Source organism: Thamnophis elegans, chromosome 6 (assembly GCF_009769535.1).
Source record: "Thamnophis elegans isolate rThaEle1 chromosome 6, rThaEle1.pri, whole genome shotgun sequence".
Taxonomy (NCBI): Eukaryota; Metazoa; Chordata; class Lepidosauria; order Squamata; family Colubridae; genus Thamnophis; species Thamnophis elegans.
This window is the reverse complement of record NC_045546.1, coordinates 54,381,305-54,398,468: the sequence shown is the minus strand read 5'-3', so window position 1 is coordinate 54,398,468 and position 17,164 is coordinate 54,381,305. Positions and strand designations below refer to the sequence as shown.

The 17,164-nt window shown below is 38.9% G+C and overlaps 1 protein-coding gene across 1 annotated transcript; it reads left to right on the top strand.

Annotated features, from left to right (window-relative positions):
- The first annotated feature begins 5,620 nt into the window (after positions 1-5,620).
- LOC116510720 (lebercilin-like protein) lies at positions 5,621-13,487 on the top strand. Its single transcript, XM_032220370.1, has 5 exons — positions 5,621-6,038; positions 7,753-8,258; positions 11,336-11,473; positions 12,022-12,115; positions 13,252-13,487. Exons 1-5 carry the CDS (start codon positions 5,621-5,623, stop codon positions 13,485-13,487), a joined length of 1,392 nt encoding a protein of 463 aa, XP_032076261.1.
- The last annotated feature ends 3,677 nt before the right edge of the window (positions 13,488-17,164 follow it).

Genomic DNA, 17,164 nt, shown 5'->3' with positions numbered 1-17,164 from the left:
CTCCATCATTCTGTCAACAAAAGTTAAGCCTAATTTGATGATATCTAATTAAATAACCGAGAGCCAGTTTGATATACTGGTTAAGGCATCCATAAGGAAACCACAGACTGAAGGTTCTAGTTTTGCTTTGGATATGAAGCTAGTGGGTGACCTTGAACCAGTCATTTCTCTCAGTCCTAAGAAGGAGGCAATGGCAAACCATTTTGGAATATCCTTACCCAGAAAACTGCAGGGATTGTCCAGGCAATGTCTGAGAATTGTATATGACTGGATGAAATAAAAATAACAATTATAGCTCTCCTCCCCCCTCATGTTTTATTTACTTTATTTGAATAACATATAAACATTCCATTTCAATCAAACAGTGTGTTGTCTGGGTACAGTTGTTTTTAGACAATTGTAATCAAAATGTTTACAATAACATTCATCAAAATAACATTGATACTATAATAACAATAATATATTTGTTTGTCTATTTTATCAAATTATCATTTTAGCATGTATCCTTTTTATGTCCTGCATTTCTAACTTCTGTATTTATTGTCTAACCATTGGTAAAATAAGTCTCATGTCAAAAAGTATTCAATTTCTTCTTTGTCCTTAATAGTAAGTGTTAGTTTAAACATTTCTGCACATTCTAATATTTTCTTAATTACACTCTCATTTATCAGGATCTCATCACACTTCCATTGTTGAACATATACAATTCTAGCTGTAGTTAATACATGTGAAATCAAGTATATAGTCCCTTTGTCATATGTTTCCGGCAGAATGGCCAATAAAAATATTTCTGGTTTCATATTTATATGATGTTTTATCATTTTTTCCACCAAGTATGTATTTTTGTCCAGCATTTTTTGGCTTTTGGATGTGTCCACCACATATGGTAGTATCATTTATGGCTCTCCTGATATGAGGGCATTCCAGTAAATTTTCTTTAAGCATGTTTCTACCTCTCCTCACCTACCAATCTTGTGATTCCTAATGACTTTGTCAATATGGTCCTGGCTCACCCCTTTTCTGTCCCTAACCAATGCTCTTGTTGTTTATTCTTGTTTTGCCAGTGTGGGAAACTAAACCACAGTGTCGTTCTCCTTTAAAAAAAAAGATATTATAGATGAGCAGTTGATGAATTTACTATATGGCTCTATGGGTAGTGTGGCCAGCAGAATGTTCAGGAAGCATTACAAAGGAATTTTAAAAAACTGTTAGTATGTCAGTTGGTAAAAGTCTTGAACGAGGTGGCAGATGATAGCTGGGACTTGGAATCCAAATGTTAAACTCATGCCATAGAAATAGTCCTTGGCTAATAACAGCAATTGGCACCAGACTTTCCATTGCTAAGCAAGAGGATTTTAAAGCACGACATTACATGAGTGTGCTGCTTAGTAATGGCAGTTCCAGTCGTTGTCACTAAGTGAATCCCACACTGTTATTAAGCATGAAATTACATGGTTTCCCTTTGCAGCCTTCTGCTGGCTTCCCCAATGTCTCTGTTTGTCAGAAGTCAGCACTGAAGGTCACAAATGGCTATCAGAGGACCACAGCATGCAGAAACATCATAAGCACAAGCGAGTCACCAGGCCCCTGGATTGTGATCCTGTGACCACAAGGATGCTATCACAGCTGCACCTATGGAGACAGGCCATACATTCCTATTCCTGACCTCTCCTACCATGCAGGTCAGACTCCTGTTACAGTTCTCATCAATCTGAGTTGAAATCGGGATAATTTGGAGGCCTAGGTGCAAAGGGAGGGAACAAGAAAGAATATAGTAAAACCAAAAGGAGTCATCTTATTTTTCTTGGGTTCTATAGACAAATAAAATTGCTTTCTAATAATTATTGTCTACATTTTAATTCTGATGAAATGTCACCTTCCTCCAATTGCAACTATAACATTATGATTCATTGCACAGCCACCCAGATGTGTTGGTGTTTGGTAGTGTTAAAGATATCGTCATAGGATGTAAGCTGTTCCAAGAAAAGCTGCCTTTTGCAGTCATTAAATTCTGCTTAATGGTAAAGGAAATGCCATATCCACTTTCCAGACTTCTTTATCAGGATCATCACCATCATCATCCACACAACATATGGTTCGAGGCGACAACTAGACAAAGAAGCAACTTTGTCTTCACCTATTCCTAGTAGCATTTATCAGGTAATGGTCATTCACATAAAAATCCTGTAGTTTTTTTTAGTTTCTGTCTTTGTCCACTGGGGTTGTGCTTTTCTTAAAAATTGGATGGAAACGGGAAATATTCCTATTGCTTGCCTAAAATGCCCAATTTGGAAAAATCTTAGTGCCATTTAAAACTACAGTATATCAGCCTTCTCTGACTTTTTGTTTGAAGTCTGTCATTAAACACAGGTTTAAGAGCTGATACACTAGCCAGCATCTTCCTAAGAGAATGATACTTTTGGTATTGGAGAAAACTCCTGAGAAATCCATGGTCAGCCAAGAAAACAAATGGGTCAATCATCAAACAAATCAACTCACAGTTCTCACTCAAGGCACCAATGATCAGACTCAAATTTCCCCACTTGGGACACATTATGCAAAGTCCAAGCTCTCTGGAGAAGGTTCTAGTGCAAGGAAATGTGGAAGGGAAAAGAAGAGTGCGACCAGCAGAAACGTGGATAGATTCGGTTGCAGGAGTGAAGAGTTTGGAGGACCTGAAGGAGCAGATTACAAACAGATAATCATGAAGAAAATCTATCTCTGTGGTTGCTGAAAATTGATAATGTATTCAATCAAAAATCCTGTCTTCTCGTAATTTATCACCTTGCCAGATTAAAAATTCTGAAAACCATAAAAAACTATTTTTGATCATAGATTGTCCAATTAAAGCTGTTCCTATATTTTACTATTCTTTCTATCCTGTATAAATTTATATCTTTCAGAAATTTACCACAGAACAAATTTCATTATATTAACCGTCACTAACATAGGCATGCATATCTTTACATAGTTGTGGTTTTTTTGGCTTGCCTGATAGGATAGATATTTCCTTGCTCAAAATATAATATTTCTCTCTATTGGAAAAGGATTAAAAAATGGCTAAAAGAGGTTACCGGGACACATTATGCAAAGACCAAGCTCTCTGGAGAAGGTTCTAGTGCAAGGAAATGTGGAAGGGAAAAGAAGAGGGCGACCAGCAGAAACGTGGATAGATTCGGTTGCAGGAGTGAATAGTTTGGAGGACCTGAAGGAGCAGATGACGAACAGACAATCATGAGGAAAATCTATCTATGTGGTTGCGGAAAATTGATAATGTATTCAATCAAAAATCCTGTTTTCTTATCACCTTGCCAGATTAAAAGTTCTGAAAAACACGAGAAACTCTATTTTTTTAACATAGATTGCCCAATTAAAGGTGTTCCTTTCACATATATATTTACTATTTTTTCTATCCTGTATAAATTTATATCTTTCAGAAATTTACCACAGAACAAATTTCATTATATTAACCGTCCCTAACATAGGCATGCATATCTTTACATAGTTGTGGGGTTTTTTTGGCTTGCCTGATAGGATAGATATTTCCTTGCTCAAAATATAATATTTCTAAAATGTTCCAAAAAGTGTGGGTTTACTTCTGTTCGTTTTTTTATTAAATCAGGAAAAAAGAGCTTTTCCTCTTTCATAGTACTTTACTCAGTAGAAAAACATAATTTATGGATCGACTGGAGTGAGGAGCGTGAAGGAAACTGGAGATGATGGAATTATGAAAATGCCTTCATAACATCTGCCATCTTACCTTTTCCTTCCATTCAACTGTGCCCTACAAGTCCCATGATGCTAGGAGAAGAAGTTCTCTAGTTGCCATAGTCGCAAAGATCTAAACAGCCACTTCTTTGCTAACGAAGCCTAAGAACCGAATAACGTGAATAAACGGACTTCGGGTAGAAGCCTCTGCCTGGGCATCGTGTGGAGGAAGTTTAAATCCTGGGCGCTTCGAGGGCTCTTTGACTTCTGTTCTCTGGGAAGTCAAGGAGTGCCTGGTTCAGGTTGTGGGTAAGCAAAAATAGGAACAGTTAAGGGGAGGAGAATACACATGGAAGATAAAGGCCTGGTAGCCGAGCTCCTCCAAAGCACACGGAAAATGAAGCAGCTACTTTCCCCTTCCAAGTCGAATTGTGTTGCCAACTTCTGTTATGTCCCACTGCCAGTCAACAAAGTAGGCATTCGTAGCACTGAAGCATTATCCGTGGACATAATTTCACAGCTCACTGAAACTGTTTGATTCTAATAGCTTTTGCTATGCCACAAATATTTAATTAAAAAACCTGAAGATAGAAACTCCTCAAAATGTTAATGTTTATAAATATTGTACAACAAAGGAATAATTAGAAACTATTTTTATGGAATTTTCTTTTTTCTATTTTCTGTGTATGTGTTATCTGTGTTTTTAAATAATGTACACCAACGATTTTGGCATTTGCTCAGAGACTCAGAACTTTTTCCATATTGTTAAAATAATGTAATGTACTGTGTTTATAGTTAATTTCTCATCAATGATAACTGAGCACTAAGTGCACATCCTCTACCTCAATTAGATTTTTTCTTTCTTTCATTTGTTTATTCATTCCTTTTTTCTTTTAAAAGAAGTGATACTTCTTTTTCTCTTCTTTCCCTTTTCATTTACTTTTAAATATATATTTAAATGTATGTTGGGCTCAGAAACTTCTTTCCAACTGCTTTGTAGTTTGTCTCTCTTGTAATTTCCTAGGTCATATTTTTTTATCTGCATGTGAATTTATTTCAGCAATGGGGACTAATCTTTTCTTCTTTTTGATTTCCTCTCCTCAAAAAAATGCAGACTCTTTTTAATTTTGTCTTAAATGTTGGAAGATGTCTGAACTAGCAAGGAATAACTTGTGCTAGCTGTCAGCTCCGGTGCACCCATTATTTTTCGCCCTTCTGTAGGGCCAGGGGAGGCCATTTTTGCCCTCCCCAGGCTTCAGGAAAGGCTCTGGTGGCTGTGGAGGGTGAAAAACGGCCACAACAGGCCACCAGAAGTTCAGAAATGATCTGTTTCTGGATTCCATAGGACCTCCAGGGTGCCAGAGGAAGCTGTTTTAGCCCACCCAAAGCTTCCGGAAAGCCTGGGGAGTCCAGGGGGGGGTATCACATGTGCATGCACAGGTGGGCAGGGAGATTGAGTGGACACGGGGGCGTGCAATTTTGGCAGGCTGTAAGGAAAAGGTTTTCCATCACTGTACTAGAAGATCTCAAAGGTCCCTTCAACTCTGTTATTCTATTATTTGAATGTCAGTCCAGGTATTCTGACAAATGTAATTTTATTATTTTAGTCTTTTTAGTTCCTTGAAAGAACTCAGGGCTCTGTAGTCATTGCATTCTACTAATGAGAATGCTAAGAAAAAAAGCATATTAATTAATAAATCCATTAGTTCTTCAAGAAAATAATATAAGGAAAGGGATCAAAATTGTGGTGGTTTTTTTTGGCACAGAATCAGAACAAACAATTTTTAAACCTAGAAGATCAAGCCTTAAGGAAATGTTTACATCATGCATTGTTTCTTTGTCTGACTACAGTGCTTTTTCCTTTGGGAAATTTAAAGTAAAATTGACCATCTTCCCTGTCGTTGGTGAAATAATGGCTTCTGGATCAGCTTCTGGTGTTCTTCATCATTCTATCCAAGAGGATAAGAGCTGTGGACAATGTAGAAGAAGCAATTCTTCAGGTAGGCTTACCAAGAGAACCAACAACAGTCAAGACAGTAGCTGTAGCTTATGTTTCATCCAGTCTGGAAGTTCTCTGTTTAACTATTCCAGTGACTTTCATGATAACACTTCAAGAAGAGCTGTCAATGGCAGAAAGGACAGCATTTGTTCAGAGGAGAACAACTGTGGAACTTCTCAGAAGTACTGTTACAAAGATTTTCACTCAGACTCCTCTGAGACCTCCACAAGCGAAGAGTGTGGCAGCTTCACCATCCCTTTGCTCCACCAACTAGAAACTAAAAAGCGGATCTTACCAGAGAAGAAAAAGGGAAATGATGTCCATCCAAAAGGTAAGAAGGTCATTGGTCACCTTGAACACTGCTGCATTCATTGTAGTTGGCAGATTGCAACCGAACTAATGGCAGCCAAGCCTTTGCTGAAAATCAAGCAGCCGTGCCATAACTGCACTTTTGCTGAGCTACCCTGACACTTCTGTACTGTAGAAAATAAACACTATATTTTTGGAAGTCATATGAATGTTGTTAAAAACATTTAAACTGTATGTAGTTCATTAATATATCGATGTACTGCTTTCAACACCCTCAGTCAGTAATTTCTCCCTCGATGTAAGGAGAGGGGATTGTGTTGATGGGTATAGTTTACCAGTTATCATGATCATACAGATGTCAGTGTAGCAGGATTTCAATAAATAAGCTAAGAGACAGGAATTATGGTCGTGTATGTAAAAAATGATTTGGCAAATTTGAGCGGTCATTCTTTCATTCTTTTTTACTTTCACTATTTTATTATTATTTAGATATGGTGTGTATGTTTGTGTGTTTGTATGTGTATATCTATCGATCTGATTGTCAGTTTTGTATAGTGATTAGGGTACTGGCTTAGCAATCGTGCTTTAGGCAAGACTGGCTGAGGAATTCTAGGAGTTAGAGTCAATGCATTTTAAAGTTATCTAAATACTGTCTTAGCATATTATGTGAGCATAGAAACTATGTCTTATGAAAGCTAATATTATGAGAGCTTAAGCAGAGGTGGGATTCAGCTAGTTCCTTCCGGTTCAGCCAAACCTGTTGTTAACTTTGGACCCAGTTCGGGGAATCAGCTGATCCACCAGTGGCTGGCCCCGTCCCTTGCCCCTCATCCCTCCCCTCCATGGCACTCTTTGCCTTGGTTGTCCTCTCCTGAGGCCATTTTAGCATCTCAAGTGTCCTCTAATCGGCTCGATCCCGAATCTTCTTGCTGCCCTGAAAATACATAATGATCGCCATATCTCTTCTCAGGAAGAGCTTTGCTCCCCACCACCCACAAACACATACAGATAAACACATCTTTAAACTTAGTGAAAAGTGAAAAGACATGCATAAGAATCAAGAGGCTTTCTCCCTCCCTTCTCCCACCTTCAGTGCTATTAAGCTGGTTGCTATGAAAAAGAAACTGGTGTACATTCCGCCGCACTCCATAAGCCCTCATTACCAGTAATAAGCTCTCTGTGCAGAAGAGGATGAAGCTCCTCAGAATCCTGCTGTGTGCAAAAAATGCAGTTTCTGAGGAACTGAAATGTGCTGCTTCTGCCAATTCTGCGACTTGGCAGTGTGTTCTCTCCCCCCCCCTCTCTCTCATGCACACACACACACACACACACACACACACACAGGATCTTCCTTTCTTCCCTTCCACCCCACCCACCAGAGACTCCTGGATTCCCTCCCCAACCCCACCTGGCCCATACAGGCACCAACCACACAATTGATGTAAAGTTGGCCCACTCAGTCACATGACTCCACCCATCCACCCACGTCCACCTAGCCCATCACTAGGAAGAACCGGTTGTTAAATTATTTCAATCCCACCACTGATTAGGTTATGATTTTTCAGAACAAGTCAATCAACAAATAGTTGTATCAGAGATTGACTAAAGATATTACATAAAAGGAAGTGAATCTATGCAGTGATAGATTTGAGCATTTAGCTGTGAGGCTTATGTAAAATTAGGTGATTCTTATTTTGCTCAATCTTATATGGCACCTTCATATTTGTTTAATGCAGGAGGTAAAATGTTGCCTAAAAGGAAACCTAAGCAGAAGACCCCATTTATTACTGACCATATCAATAATCAGGAGAAAAATAACATGGCTTGCCGTCTATTGTCAGCAAGGGATCATAAAATTAAAGAACTGAAAAATGAAGTGGCTGTTCTGCAGAATAAATTGGAGACTTTTACTTTGGAAAACAAAATGTTGAAGCGTCTTCAGTCTCAACATTTAAAAACCATCAGTAAGTATGAAAATGCAGAGATTAACCTGCCTGATCTTTTGGCCACGCAGTCGAATGAAGTGCAGAGTCTGAGAGCACATCTCAGGAAATCTCAGGAAGAAGAGCGCAGGGCTTCCAAGAAGCTGAGAGACGTTGAAGTACAACTCTTAAAAACAAAGGACGCCTTGCAGGCATTGCAGAAACTTTGTGAAGACAAAAAACTTGAAGAGAGAGGAGAACTTCAGCATAAATTAACATCACTTACCCAAAAATTGGAAGCTAGTGATAAGAAAACCCAGGTAATGTGCAACATACATTGCTTAGAACTACATAGTGGCGCTCTGTGAGCAGAATGGGTCATTTCGGCACGAACCCTTGGCCGCCCCTCCTTTGCCCCCAGCCACCTGCCTCAGCCCATTTACAGCCAGCTTTTCTCCTCCCCAGGCAATCCCTTGGCCATTGCAGATATGTCACCAGGACCGGAGGGAGGGTGAGTAGCAGGTGCCGTGGCCACTGGGGGGGGGGGGGAAGACAGGCAAGAGTGCGTTGGCAGCACCAGGACCAGAGCAAGGGGCACCTCAAGGGGGCTTCACAAAGACAGCTTCGCTCACAACTCAGTCAGCTCCAACAAGAGAGAGGAGGATGACAAGGCCAGCACAGCTTCTGGCATTGTATGTATGTGGGGGGGGGGGGGGGGGCGCAGTTGCACAAGTGGATGGCAAGGTCAGCATGGCTTCTGCCATTGCAGGGATGTGTGGGAGCATGACAGGCGAACGGAGGTGGCATGTGGCTTGTGGGAGCCCCACCATTGCCATACTGGCATGACACCTAACAGAGAGTTCAGCTGCCCCCCCCCCCAAGTGCACTGGACTTGCTTTTCGTGTGCACAACCACCCCGCCCCCCCCTGCAATTGTGGGCCAGAATGGCAATGGCAGTGATCTCCCAACCCATGGGCCACCTGTTCTCTGCCATGCTTCTTCCAGCCCCCCTGCAATGGCAGAAGCCATGTCAGTCTTGCCCCCACAACACTCAAAGCAGTGCCAACCCTGCCACTCATCTGTGCAACCTCCTAGCCCCTCCTCCACAATGCCAGAAGCTGCGCCAGCCTTGCTCTTCCTTTCTTCTTTTGTTGGAACTGACTGAGCTGCGAGCTGAGCTATCTTTGTGAAGTCCCCTGGTCCCCGAATGCACTCACACCTGACTACCACCCAGTGGCTCCAGCAGCTGCTACTCACCCTCCCTCTGGTCCTGGTGAGAGCACCCAAAACCTGTGGAACAGCCGCAGTACATTAAAAAAAAAAAATCTTACATCGCACGCTGCCCCTGTACCATTATTTCTGCCTGACATGTGATTGCCTGGGGGCTATTTGTCCCATGCAGCCAAAGGCCCAGGTCAAATGATGTTTGGGCAAATGGGCAGAGAGACGTAGGGTGAGTGGGGAGGGCCATTGGCCTGTTGGTTGTGGAAAATGGCAGGGAGAGGCAGTGGAGGAAGAAAGCTGGCTATAAATAGGCTGAGGCAGAAGGCTGGGTTGAAGTATGCACGGCCAAGTGTTTGTGCCTAATTGTCCTAACTCTCTAGAGGGTCATAGAATAAAATAAAATCGTAAAATCTTTAAAATAAATGTTTTAAGCTGACTTGCTTCAGCGTGCAATAGGGACCATTTTCTACAGGCCCCATCCTCAAGTCACCAAGATTCACTTGTTATTGACCTTAAGAGAAAACCTGCTCAAGCAGGAACATCAATCTTGCACTTACAAAATTTAGAAACAAGAATAGCTTCCCCAAAGTTCTGTTTTACAAGGAAATCCATTCATATTTAGATCCTTACATTGTTACCCAGAGATCACACTTCAGTTCTCTGGGAGTTTGTTATTTACTAGAACAGATAATAATTTTATACATCATTGGTAGAATAATGTTTCGCACCCTTTACCAATAAAACATAATTGTGATTGGCGGTTACCAGCCTAGGTTTACTTCACTGATGCAGTCTAGCTTGTCTAGCTGGGAACTGTATGACTTTTTACCAATGACTTCTTCCTTCATCCCAGCTCTAGGAAAACAGATAGAGTAGGACCTTTTTGTATAATGCCGGCTTTTTACGAATCTTGCATTAGTCCTGAAACAAAAAGAGAAGCTGAACAACTATGCAATAAGGAAAGTTTTAGCGACATTTTTTCATATCAATCAATGCAGTTAAAATCTCTAGATATAAAAAAGACATTATTGGAAGAGGAATGTAGGAAAACCAGGAGAAGATGATAGTTAGAGAGGCGGAATTGTGTATTAAAATTGATATGGGCAAGCTAGCTAAGTAATGGATCTTATTTTTACCACACGATCAGAGAGGAAGGTGGAAAAACACTACCTGGAGGTTTCTAATGGATGTTGTGCAAAACCTCTTGCTTTTCACACTTCCTTTCATTTTTGCATATTCGGCTCAGTTGTATAAAAAAATTGAGATTTATTTTTTTTAGTTTACTTTATTGTCATTGCACCTCATACGACCAAATTAAATCCCATCTTCAATGTATGTCATAGATAAGAAAACTATAAAAAATAAAAACACACATCCTTCACATTCTATACAATTGAATTGAAATCCCTGATACTACATCAATATTACACAATACAGTGAAATTCAATATAGTTACTGCTCCAGGATAGAAGCTGTTTTTCAGTCTATTTGTCCTTGTTTTTATTATCCTGTACCGTCTGCTAGATGGTAATAATTAAAAAAAAAAAGAGATGCCCAGGATGAGATGGATCTTTAAGAATGTTTTGAACTTTCTTAAGGCAGCAGGAGCTAAAAAGCTCTTCCAAGGAGGGGAGAGGCAACCAACGATCCTCTGGGCAATAATGTTAACTCTCTAGAGTGCTGTCTTATCTGCCACAGTGCAATTAGCAAACCATACACATTTTGGAAAGAATGACTCTTGTTTTAACTAATCAGATGAAAAAGTCCATCTCTGATGACATGAGTCTAGCCAGCACATTTAAAACTGTATATTGACTTAACCTACCTTACTTGGCATCATACCAAGGGAAAAATGAAGCATATCATGACTTTATTATAACTGAAATGAACAAAATCTACCTATCTATTTCTTTTCTCCTTAATCTGTATAACAAATTGTGATTATCATATGATCTTATTTTTGGTTATACACATTATTTTGGATATTTTTCTTCCACAACGTGGGTCAGTTGCCATTTCAAAAATTGTGAGTATTATAACTGAGATTGAGGATTTTCATCTTTTTGGAAACACTTGATAAAATTTCAGTTGCCTTCCTCTAATTTCTAATTCAATATTGTATGATTGTAAATATTGAATAATCTTATTGATGGTTTATTTCTGATGTGTTTAGGATTTGGAAAAGCAGCTTTTGTTGAACACTGCTTCCTTTAGACATCAATTAGCGGTTGAGAAAAAAAAGACTGTTGAAGCTCAGTCAATCATTGCAAATTTGCAAGTAGAAATGGAGTCGCTGAAGCAAAAACTTAAGGTATTTAGAAGCTTAAATTACATTCCTCTTACCATGGAAGGCATCCAAGATGCTATTTACTAAATGCTCATTTGCAGTAAGCCTATTTTGTTCTGGGAGTCTTTCTTTCAGCCTGTAACTATCTAAACTGTAGATTGCAGAAATATATTAATTTGATGTTAGGCCATTTGCACTTTACCATTTCTAGAAACAGATACTTGAAAAGTGTGTCCCCCAACATCAAAATATGTTAATCAAGGCCTCTAGAAAATCAAGGCCTTTAGTGATAGAAAATCAAGGCCTCTAGTGATAGAAAATTGAGGCGGGGGCGGGGGGGACACTGGTCAAAACCTTCACTGTTCCAGGGGGGCGGGAAAGGATATTTATCCTTCAGAATCTATAGAAAAGAAAGTATTTGAACAAACTATGCCTAAGCAAATATTTAAAATACAGATAAATAAAATGAAATACTCGGGGGAGTTATGCAGTGAAATGTATGATCTCTAAAGAAATGACATTAATACAATAAACTATATTATCAACATAAATTTAATAATGCATTTCTTTAGGAAAGAGACCGAGAACTAGGCATCAGAAATATTTATGCACACCGGATTCGTAAAGGTCATCCAGAGAAAGCCGATTCATGTTCTTCTCCAAAAGGTAGCACCGAGTTTGTTTCATGCTTTATTGTGAAATAAGAAATATGATAATTCTTTTCCTTCTCAAAAAAAATTTCAAATCCTTGCTCTATTTTTTCTTTTAAAATGGCAATACTGCATTTTGTGATCTCATTATTTAATAGTCATCAGTGCTGATTAAACAGGATTATTCTCATCATTCTCTCTAGATGTGAGAGATAAGGGGAGACAAGTTTTATGGGTACTAAGAAAGCCCACTAAATTCAAAAGTCCTTTGTTACAGGATGTTAGCATATCTGTGTGCTATTTAGATCATATTCAATCAAACCGAGGTAGAATCTGACATATTTTGATGACTTCTACAGCCTTTTAATTTGGAATATAAGATTGGCTGTGGAATTGAAATAGCTTTATTCCCTCATGTTACATATACCCCAAGACCACATTATTGCTGTTTCTTCCTCCAAATTTAAAGCCACACACATTTTCCCCCACACCCCTCCCTCATATACATTCAACATATATGTTGAATTAGCGAGGAGAGTGTATTTCTCACCCCTTCATGCAACTCTGAACTTTTGAATGAAATACAGGAATGGTTTATCATTGCCTTGTCCCATGCAGTATGAAAGAATCCCCTTGCATTTCCCACTGAAGGGTTTATCTAACATCTTGCTATCATGCTGCTGCTATCCAATATACAGAGTCCTCAAACTATGACTGTAATGGAGCTCAGAATTTTCAGTTATTATGGTAGTAAATCAAGGCATCCATGTTACCAACCTGATTTTAAAACTTTTTTTATGGTGTTTGTTAAATGAATGTCTTAAATGTAAAGTAAGTTATTATTAAATATAAAGCATATTAAGGAAACATTGTGGTTGTTAAGCAAAACAATGAATTTTTATGTCCATTTTTGCCAGAAACTGGCTCAAAAGGCTAGTTACAAGCAACAAAATGCAGCAATTCGCCACAAAGAGAGTCATGTGACAGGGCAGGGGGAGGGAATGGCATCAGAACTCTGGAACTGGGTCATGAATGATTTGGGAAGAGCATCAGAAGTCTGAATGGAAAGCAACTGTTGGTTAAGTGAGGAATATGTGAGACTATATAGGAGAAATATGTGAGAAAATTTACATCAAGCTTATCCTTCAACAGGTTCCTTACTCAACCCAAAGATGACATGCAATAGAAGACCAAGGAACAGGCAACAGGGTGAAATAGCCGACATTATGGGAGATTCTGTCACCAATTATGAGCCATCATTTGCCAGATTTCCAAAGGAAAGACAAAAGGACACCTCTTCAACACCCAGTGAAGAAAACAATCGCAAGATACCATCTGAAAAAAAAGGCTTCTTTTGGAAAAACAGTTTGGTCCAAACTGCATCTTAAATACCAAATGATGGCTGGCATTATGTGATTCCAGTCAACCTCATAGAACTAATAGATATCAGGTAGAATTGGATATATTAGATAGTATTAGTATTAGAAATAGAATATATTAGATCGTAGATATTAGATAGTATTACAACTAAGCGATATTAGATAGTAGATATTGCATTAGAAATAAGTGATGTTAGATAGTAAATATTACTATTAGAAGTAGGATATATTTGATATTAATATTAGAAGTAGGATATATTAGATCGTAGATATTAAATAGTATTACAACTAAGCGATATTAGATAGTAGCTATTAGTATTAGAACTAAGTGATAGTAAATATTAGTATTAGAAGTAGGATATATTAGATATTAGTATTAGAAGTAGGATATATTAGATCGTAGACAATAGATAGTATTACAACTAAGCAATATTAGATAGTAGATATTAGTATTAGAACTAAGTGATGTTAGATAGTAAATATTACTATTAGAACTAGGAGATAGTAGTTTCTGTAATTACTATTGAAATAAGCATCACAAAAAACTCTATTTTGTGAACTTTTTGAACATTTTTATCAAACATAAATATAAAAGGAATGTTGAAAAGGATGTTTTATGACTTATGCTTATCAATTTCTACCTCTAAATAAGATTTCCTTGAAGCCTCTTTCTCTCCTATTTGAAACGAAGAAAGGAGAATATTTCTTTGCAGCTTATATCCTGACATGTTTCACCATATGAGAGAGCCAAAGACTGTCATCTTTTAACTTGTCAGGAATATAGTTATATTTACTAGACCTTGTGGAATTAATGTTATAGACTCTTAAATTTTAAATTTTAGTTATGTTTTTGGACAATGGTTACACAAACGAATTGATACAATTGAAATAAGATTATCAAGTAAAGCTGAATCTTCAAGAGCTTGTTTGGATAAATGTACCCTGGGGGGCACAGTGGTTAGAATGCAGTATTATGCAGACTGACTCTGCCCACAGCCAGGAGTTCAATCCTGAAGGCCCTCAAGGTTGACTCAGACTTCCATCATTCCGAGGTCAGTAAAATGAGGATCCAGATTGTTGAGGGCAAGTAGAGGTGACAAATTGATTTAAGAAATTAGATCTGATATACAAAGTGCCTGAAGGACTATGGACGGAGGTTAGCAACATTGTACAAGAGGTAGCAACTAAAATCATCCCAAAGAAAAAGAAATGCAAGAAAGCAAAATGGCTGTCTGAGGAAGCTTTGCAAATATCTGAGGAAAGAAGAAGCAAAAGGCAAGGGAGAAAGAGAAGGATACCCCTAATTGAATACAGCATTCCAAAGAATAGCTAGAAGAGATAAGAATGGCTTCTTAAATGAGCAGTGCAAAGAAACAGAAGAAAACAAAAAGGATAAGGAGGACCAGAGATCTCTTCAAGAAAATTGGAGATATGAAAGAAACGTTTCATGCAAAGATGGGCGTGATAAAGGACCAAAATGGCAGGGACCTAACAGAGGCAGAAAAGATTAAGAAGGTGGCAAAATTACACAGAAGAACTATACAAGAACAATGATGTGGTTACTGACCTCAAGCCAGACATCCTGGAATGTGAAATCAAATGGGCCTTAGGAGCAACAAAGCAACAACAAAGCTAGTGGAGATGACAGTATTCCAGCTGAGCTATTCAAAATCTTAAAAGACGATGCAGTAAAAGTGCTGCACTCAATTTGCCAGTAAATTTGGAAAACTCAACAGTGGCCACAGGATTGGAAAAGGTCAGTTTACATTGCAATTCCCAAGAAAGGCAATGCCAAAGAATGTTCAAACTACCACACCATTGCACTCATTTCACATGCTAACAAACTTATGCTCAAAATCCTACAAGCTAGGCTCCAGCAGTATGTGGACCAAGAACTACCAGAAGTACAGGCAGGATTTTGAAAAGGCAGAGGAACTACAGATCAAATTGCCAACATATGCTGGATCATGGAGAAAGCTAGAGACTTCCAGAAAAACATCTACTTCTGCTTCATTGAATGTTCTAAAGCCATTGATTGTATGGCTCACAAGAAACTGTGGCAAGTTCTTGAAGAGATGGAAGTACCAGACCATCTTATTTGTCTCTTGAGAAACCTATATGCGGGTCAATAAGCAACAGTAAGAACTGGACACGGAGCCACTGATTGATTCAAAATTGAGAAAGGAGTTTGGCAAGGCTGTATATTGTTGCCCTGCCTATTTAACTTATATGCAGAGCACATCATGAGAAATGTTAGACTAGATGAATCACAAGTTGGAATTAAGATTGCTGGGAGAAATATCAACAACCTCAGATATGCAGATGATACCTCACTAATGACAGAAAGTAAAGAGGAACTAAAGAGCCCCTTGATGCAGGTGAAGGAGGAGGGTGCAAAAGTTGGCTTGAAATTCAACATTAAGAAAACTAATATCATGGCATCTGACCCTCTCAATTCCTGACAAACAGATGGGCAAGAAAATGAGGCAGTGACAGATTTTATTTTCCTGGGCTCCAAGATCACTGCAGCTGAGGACTATAGCCAAGAAGGGGAGGAAAGCTATGGCAAATATAGACAGCATACTAAAAAGCAAAGACATCAACCTGCCAACAAAATCGCATATAGTCTATTCTCTGGTTTTCCCAGTTGCAATGTATGGCTGTCAAAGTTGAACCATGAGGAAGGCTGAGCGCCAAAGAATTGAGACCTTTGAACTATGATGCAGGAAAGACTCCTGGGACTCCCTTGGAGCTTGGATTGCAAGGCAATCAAACCGGTCAGTCCTAGAGGACATTAAACCTGACTACTCTTTAGAAGGCCAGATCCTGAAGATGAAACTCAAATGCATTGCCCACCTAATGAGAAGGAAGGACTCACAGGAGAAGAGCCTAATGCTGGGAACAATTGAGAGCAAAAGAAGAAGGGGACGACAGAGAATGAGGTGGCTGGATGGCGTCACTGAAGCAGTCAACTTAAATGGACTCCAAGTGATGGTAGAGGAAGGCCTGGAGGAACGTTGTCCATGTGTCAACGTGATGCGTCAGACAAAACTTCACAACTAACAACAACATAATAAAGCATTAAAATGATAACCCCTCACCCGAGCGACAACACATATACAAACCATTTAATGGGCTCCATCCTGCTCTGGGTTCCCCAGGCCCACTGGGACAACCACGTTGGAGGCAATAGATATATAGCTGTTGAAAGGAACCCCTAATATATCCCCTGCATATTTCTATTAAGTGAAAGTGTTTTCTCCACTAATGTAATGAATCGAGACTGTTATTCTCTTCCAAACATGTAACTGGCATACCTTAACCATTCCTCACCAAGGTTGGCGAAAATAAAACACTAACATGCCTTGCATTTTCTATCTTTATGAAATAAATATTTCATATTTTTGCTACGTGATGAATTGACTAATTTGCAATATAAGAATTGACAAGCTAGAAATAAAATATTTCTTTAATACTCAGGACATTAATTTTGTACAGAAATGGATTAAAGAGGATTAGAGAATTTCAAAGTTGGGAGGGAAGAGAGGGAAGAAGGGAGGGAGGGAGGGAAGGAAGGAAAGAGAGATAATTGGAGCAGCATCACACTCCTTTCTTGAACAGCGAGTAAGTAGCTTTGGAAGACTCTTCTATGGAGAAGCATAAGTTATGGTGCATAACTTACCACC

Excerpts from the sequence above, each read along its gene's own strand:
- LOC116510720 (XM_032220370.1), top strand. The coding sequence starts at position 5,621 with ATGGCTTCTGGATCAGCTTCTGGTGTTCTTCATCATTCTATCCAAGAG. Across the intron at positions 8,259-11,335 it reads CTAGTGATAAGAAAACCCAG|GATTTGGAAAAGCAGCTTTT; the intron begins GTAATGTGCAAC and ends TGATGTGTTTAG. Across the intron at positions 11,474-12,021 it reads CGCTGAAGCAAAAACTTAAG|GAAAGAGACCGAGAACTAGG; the intron begins GTATTTAGAAGC and ends GCATTTCTTTAG.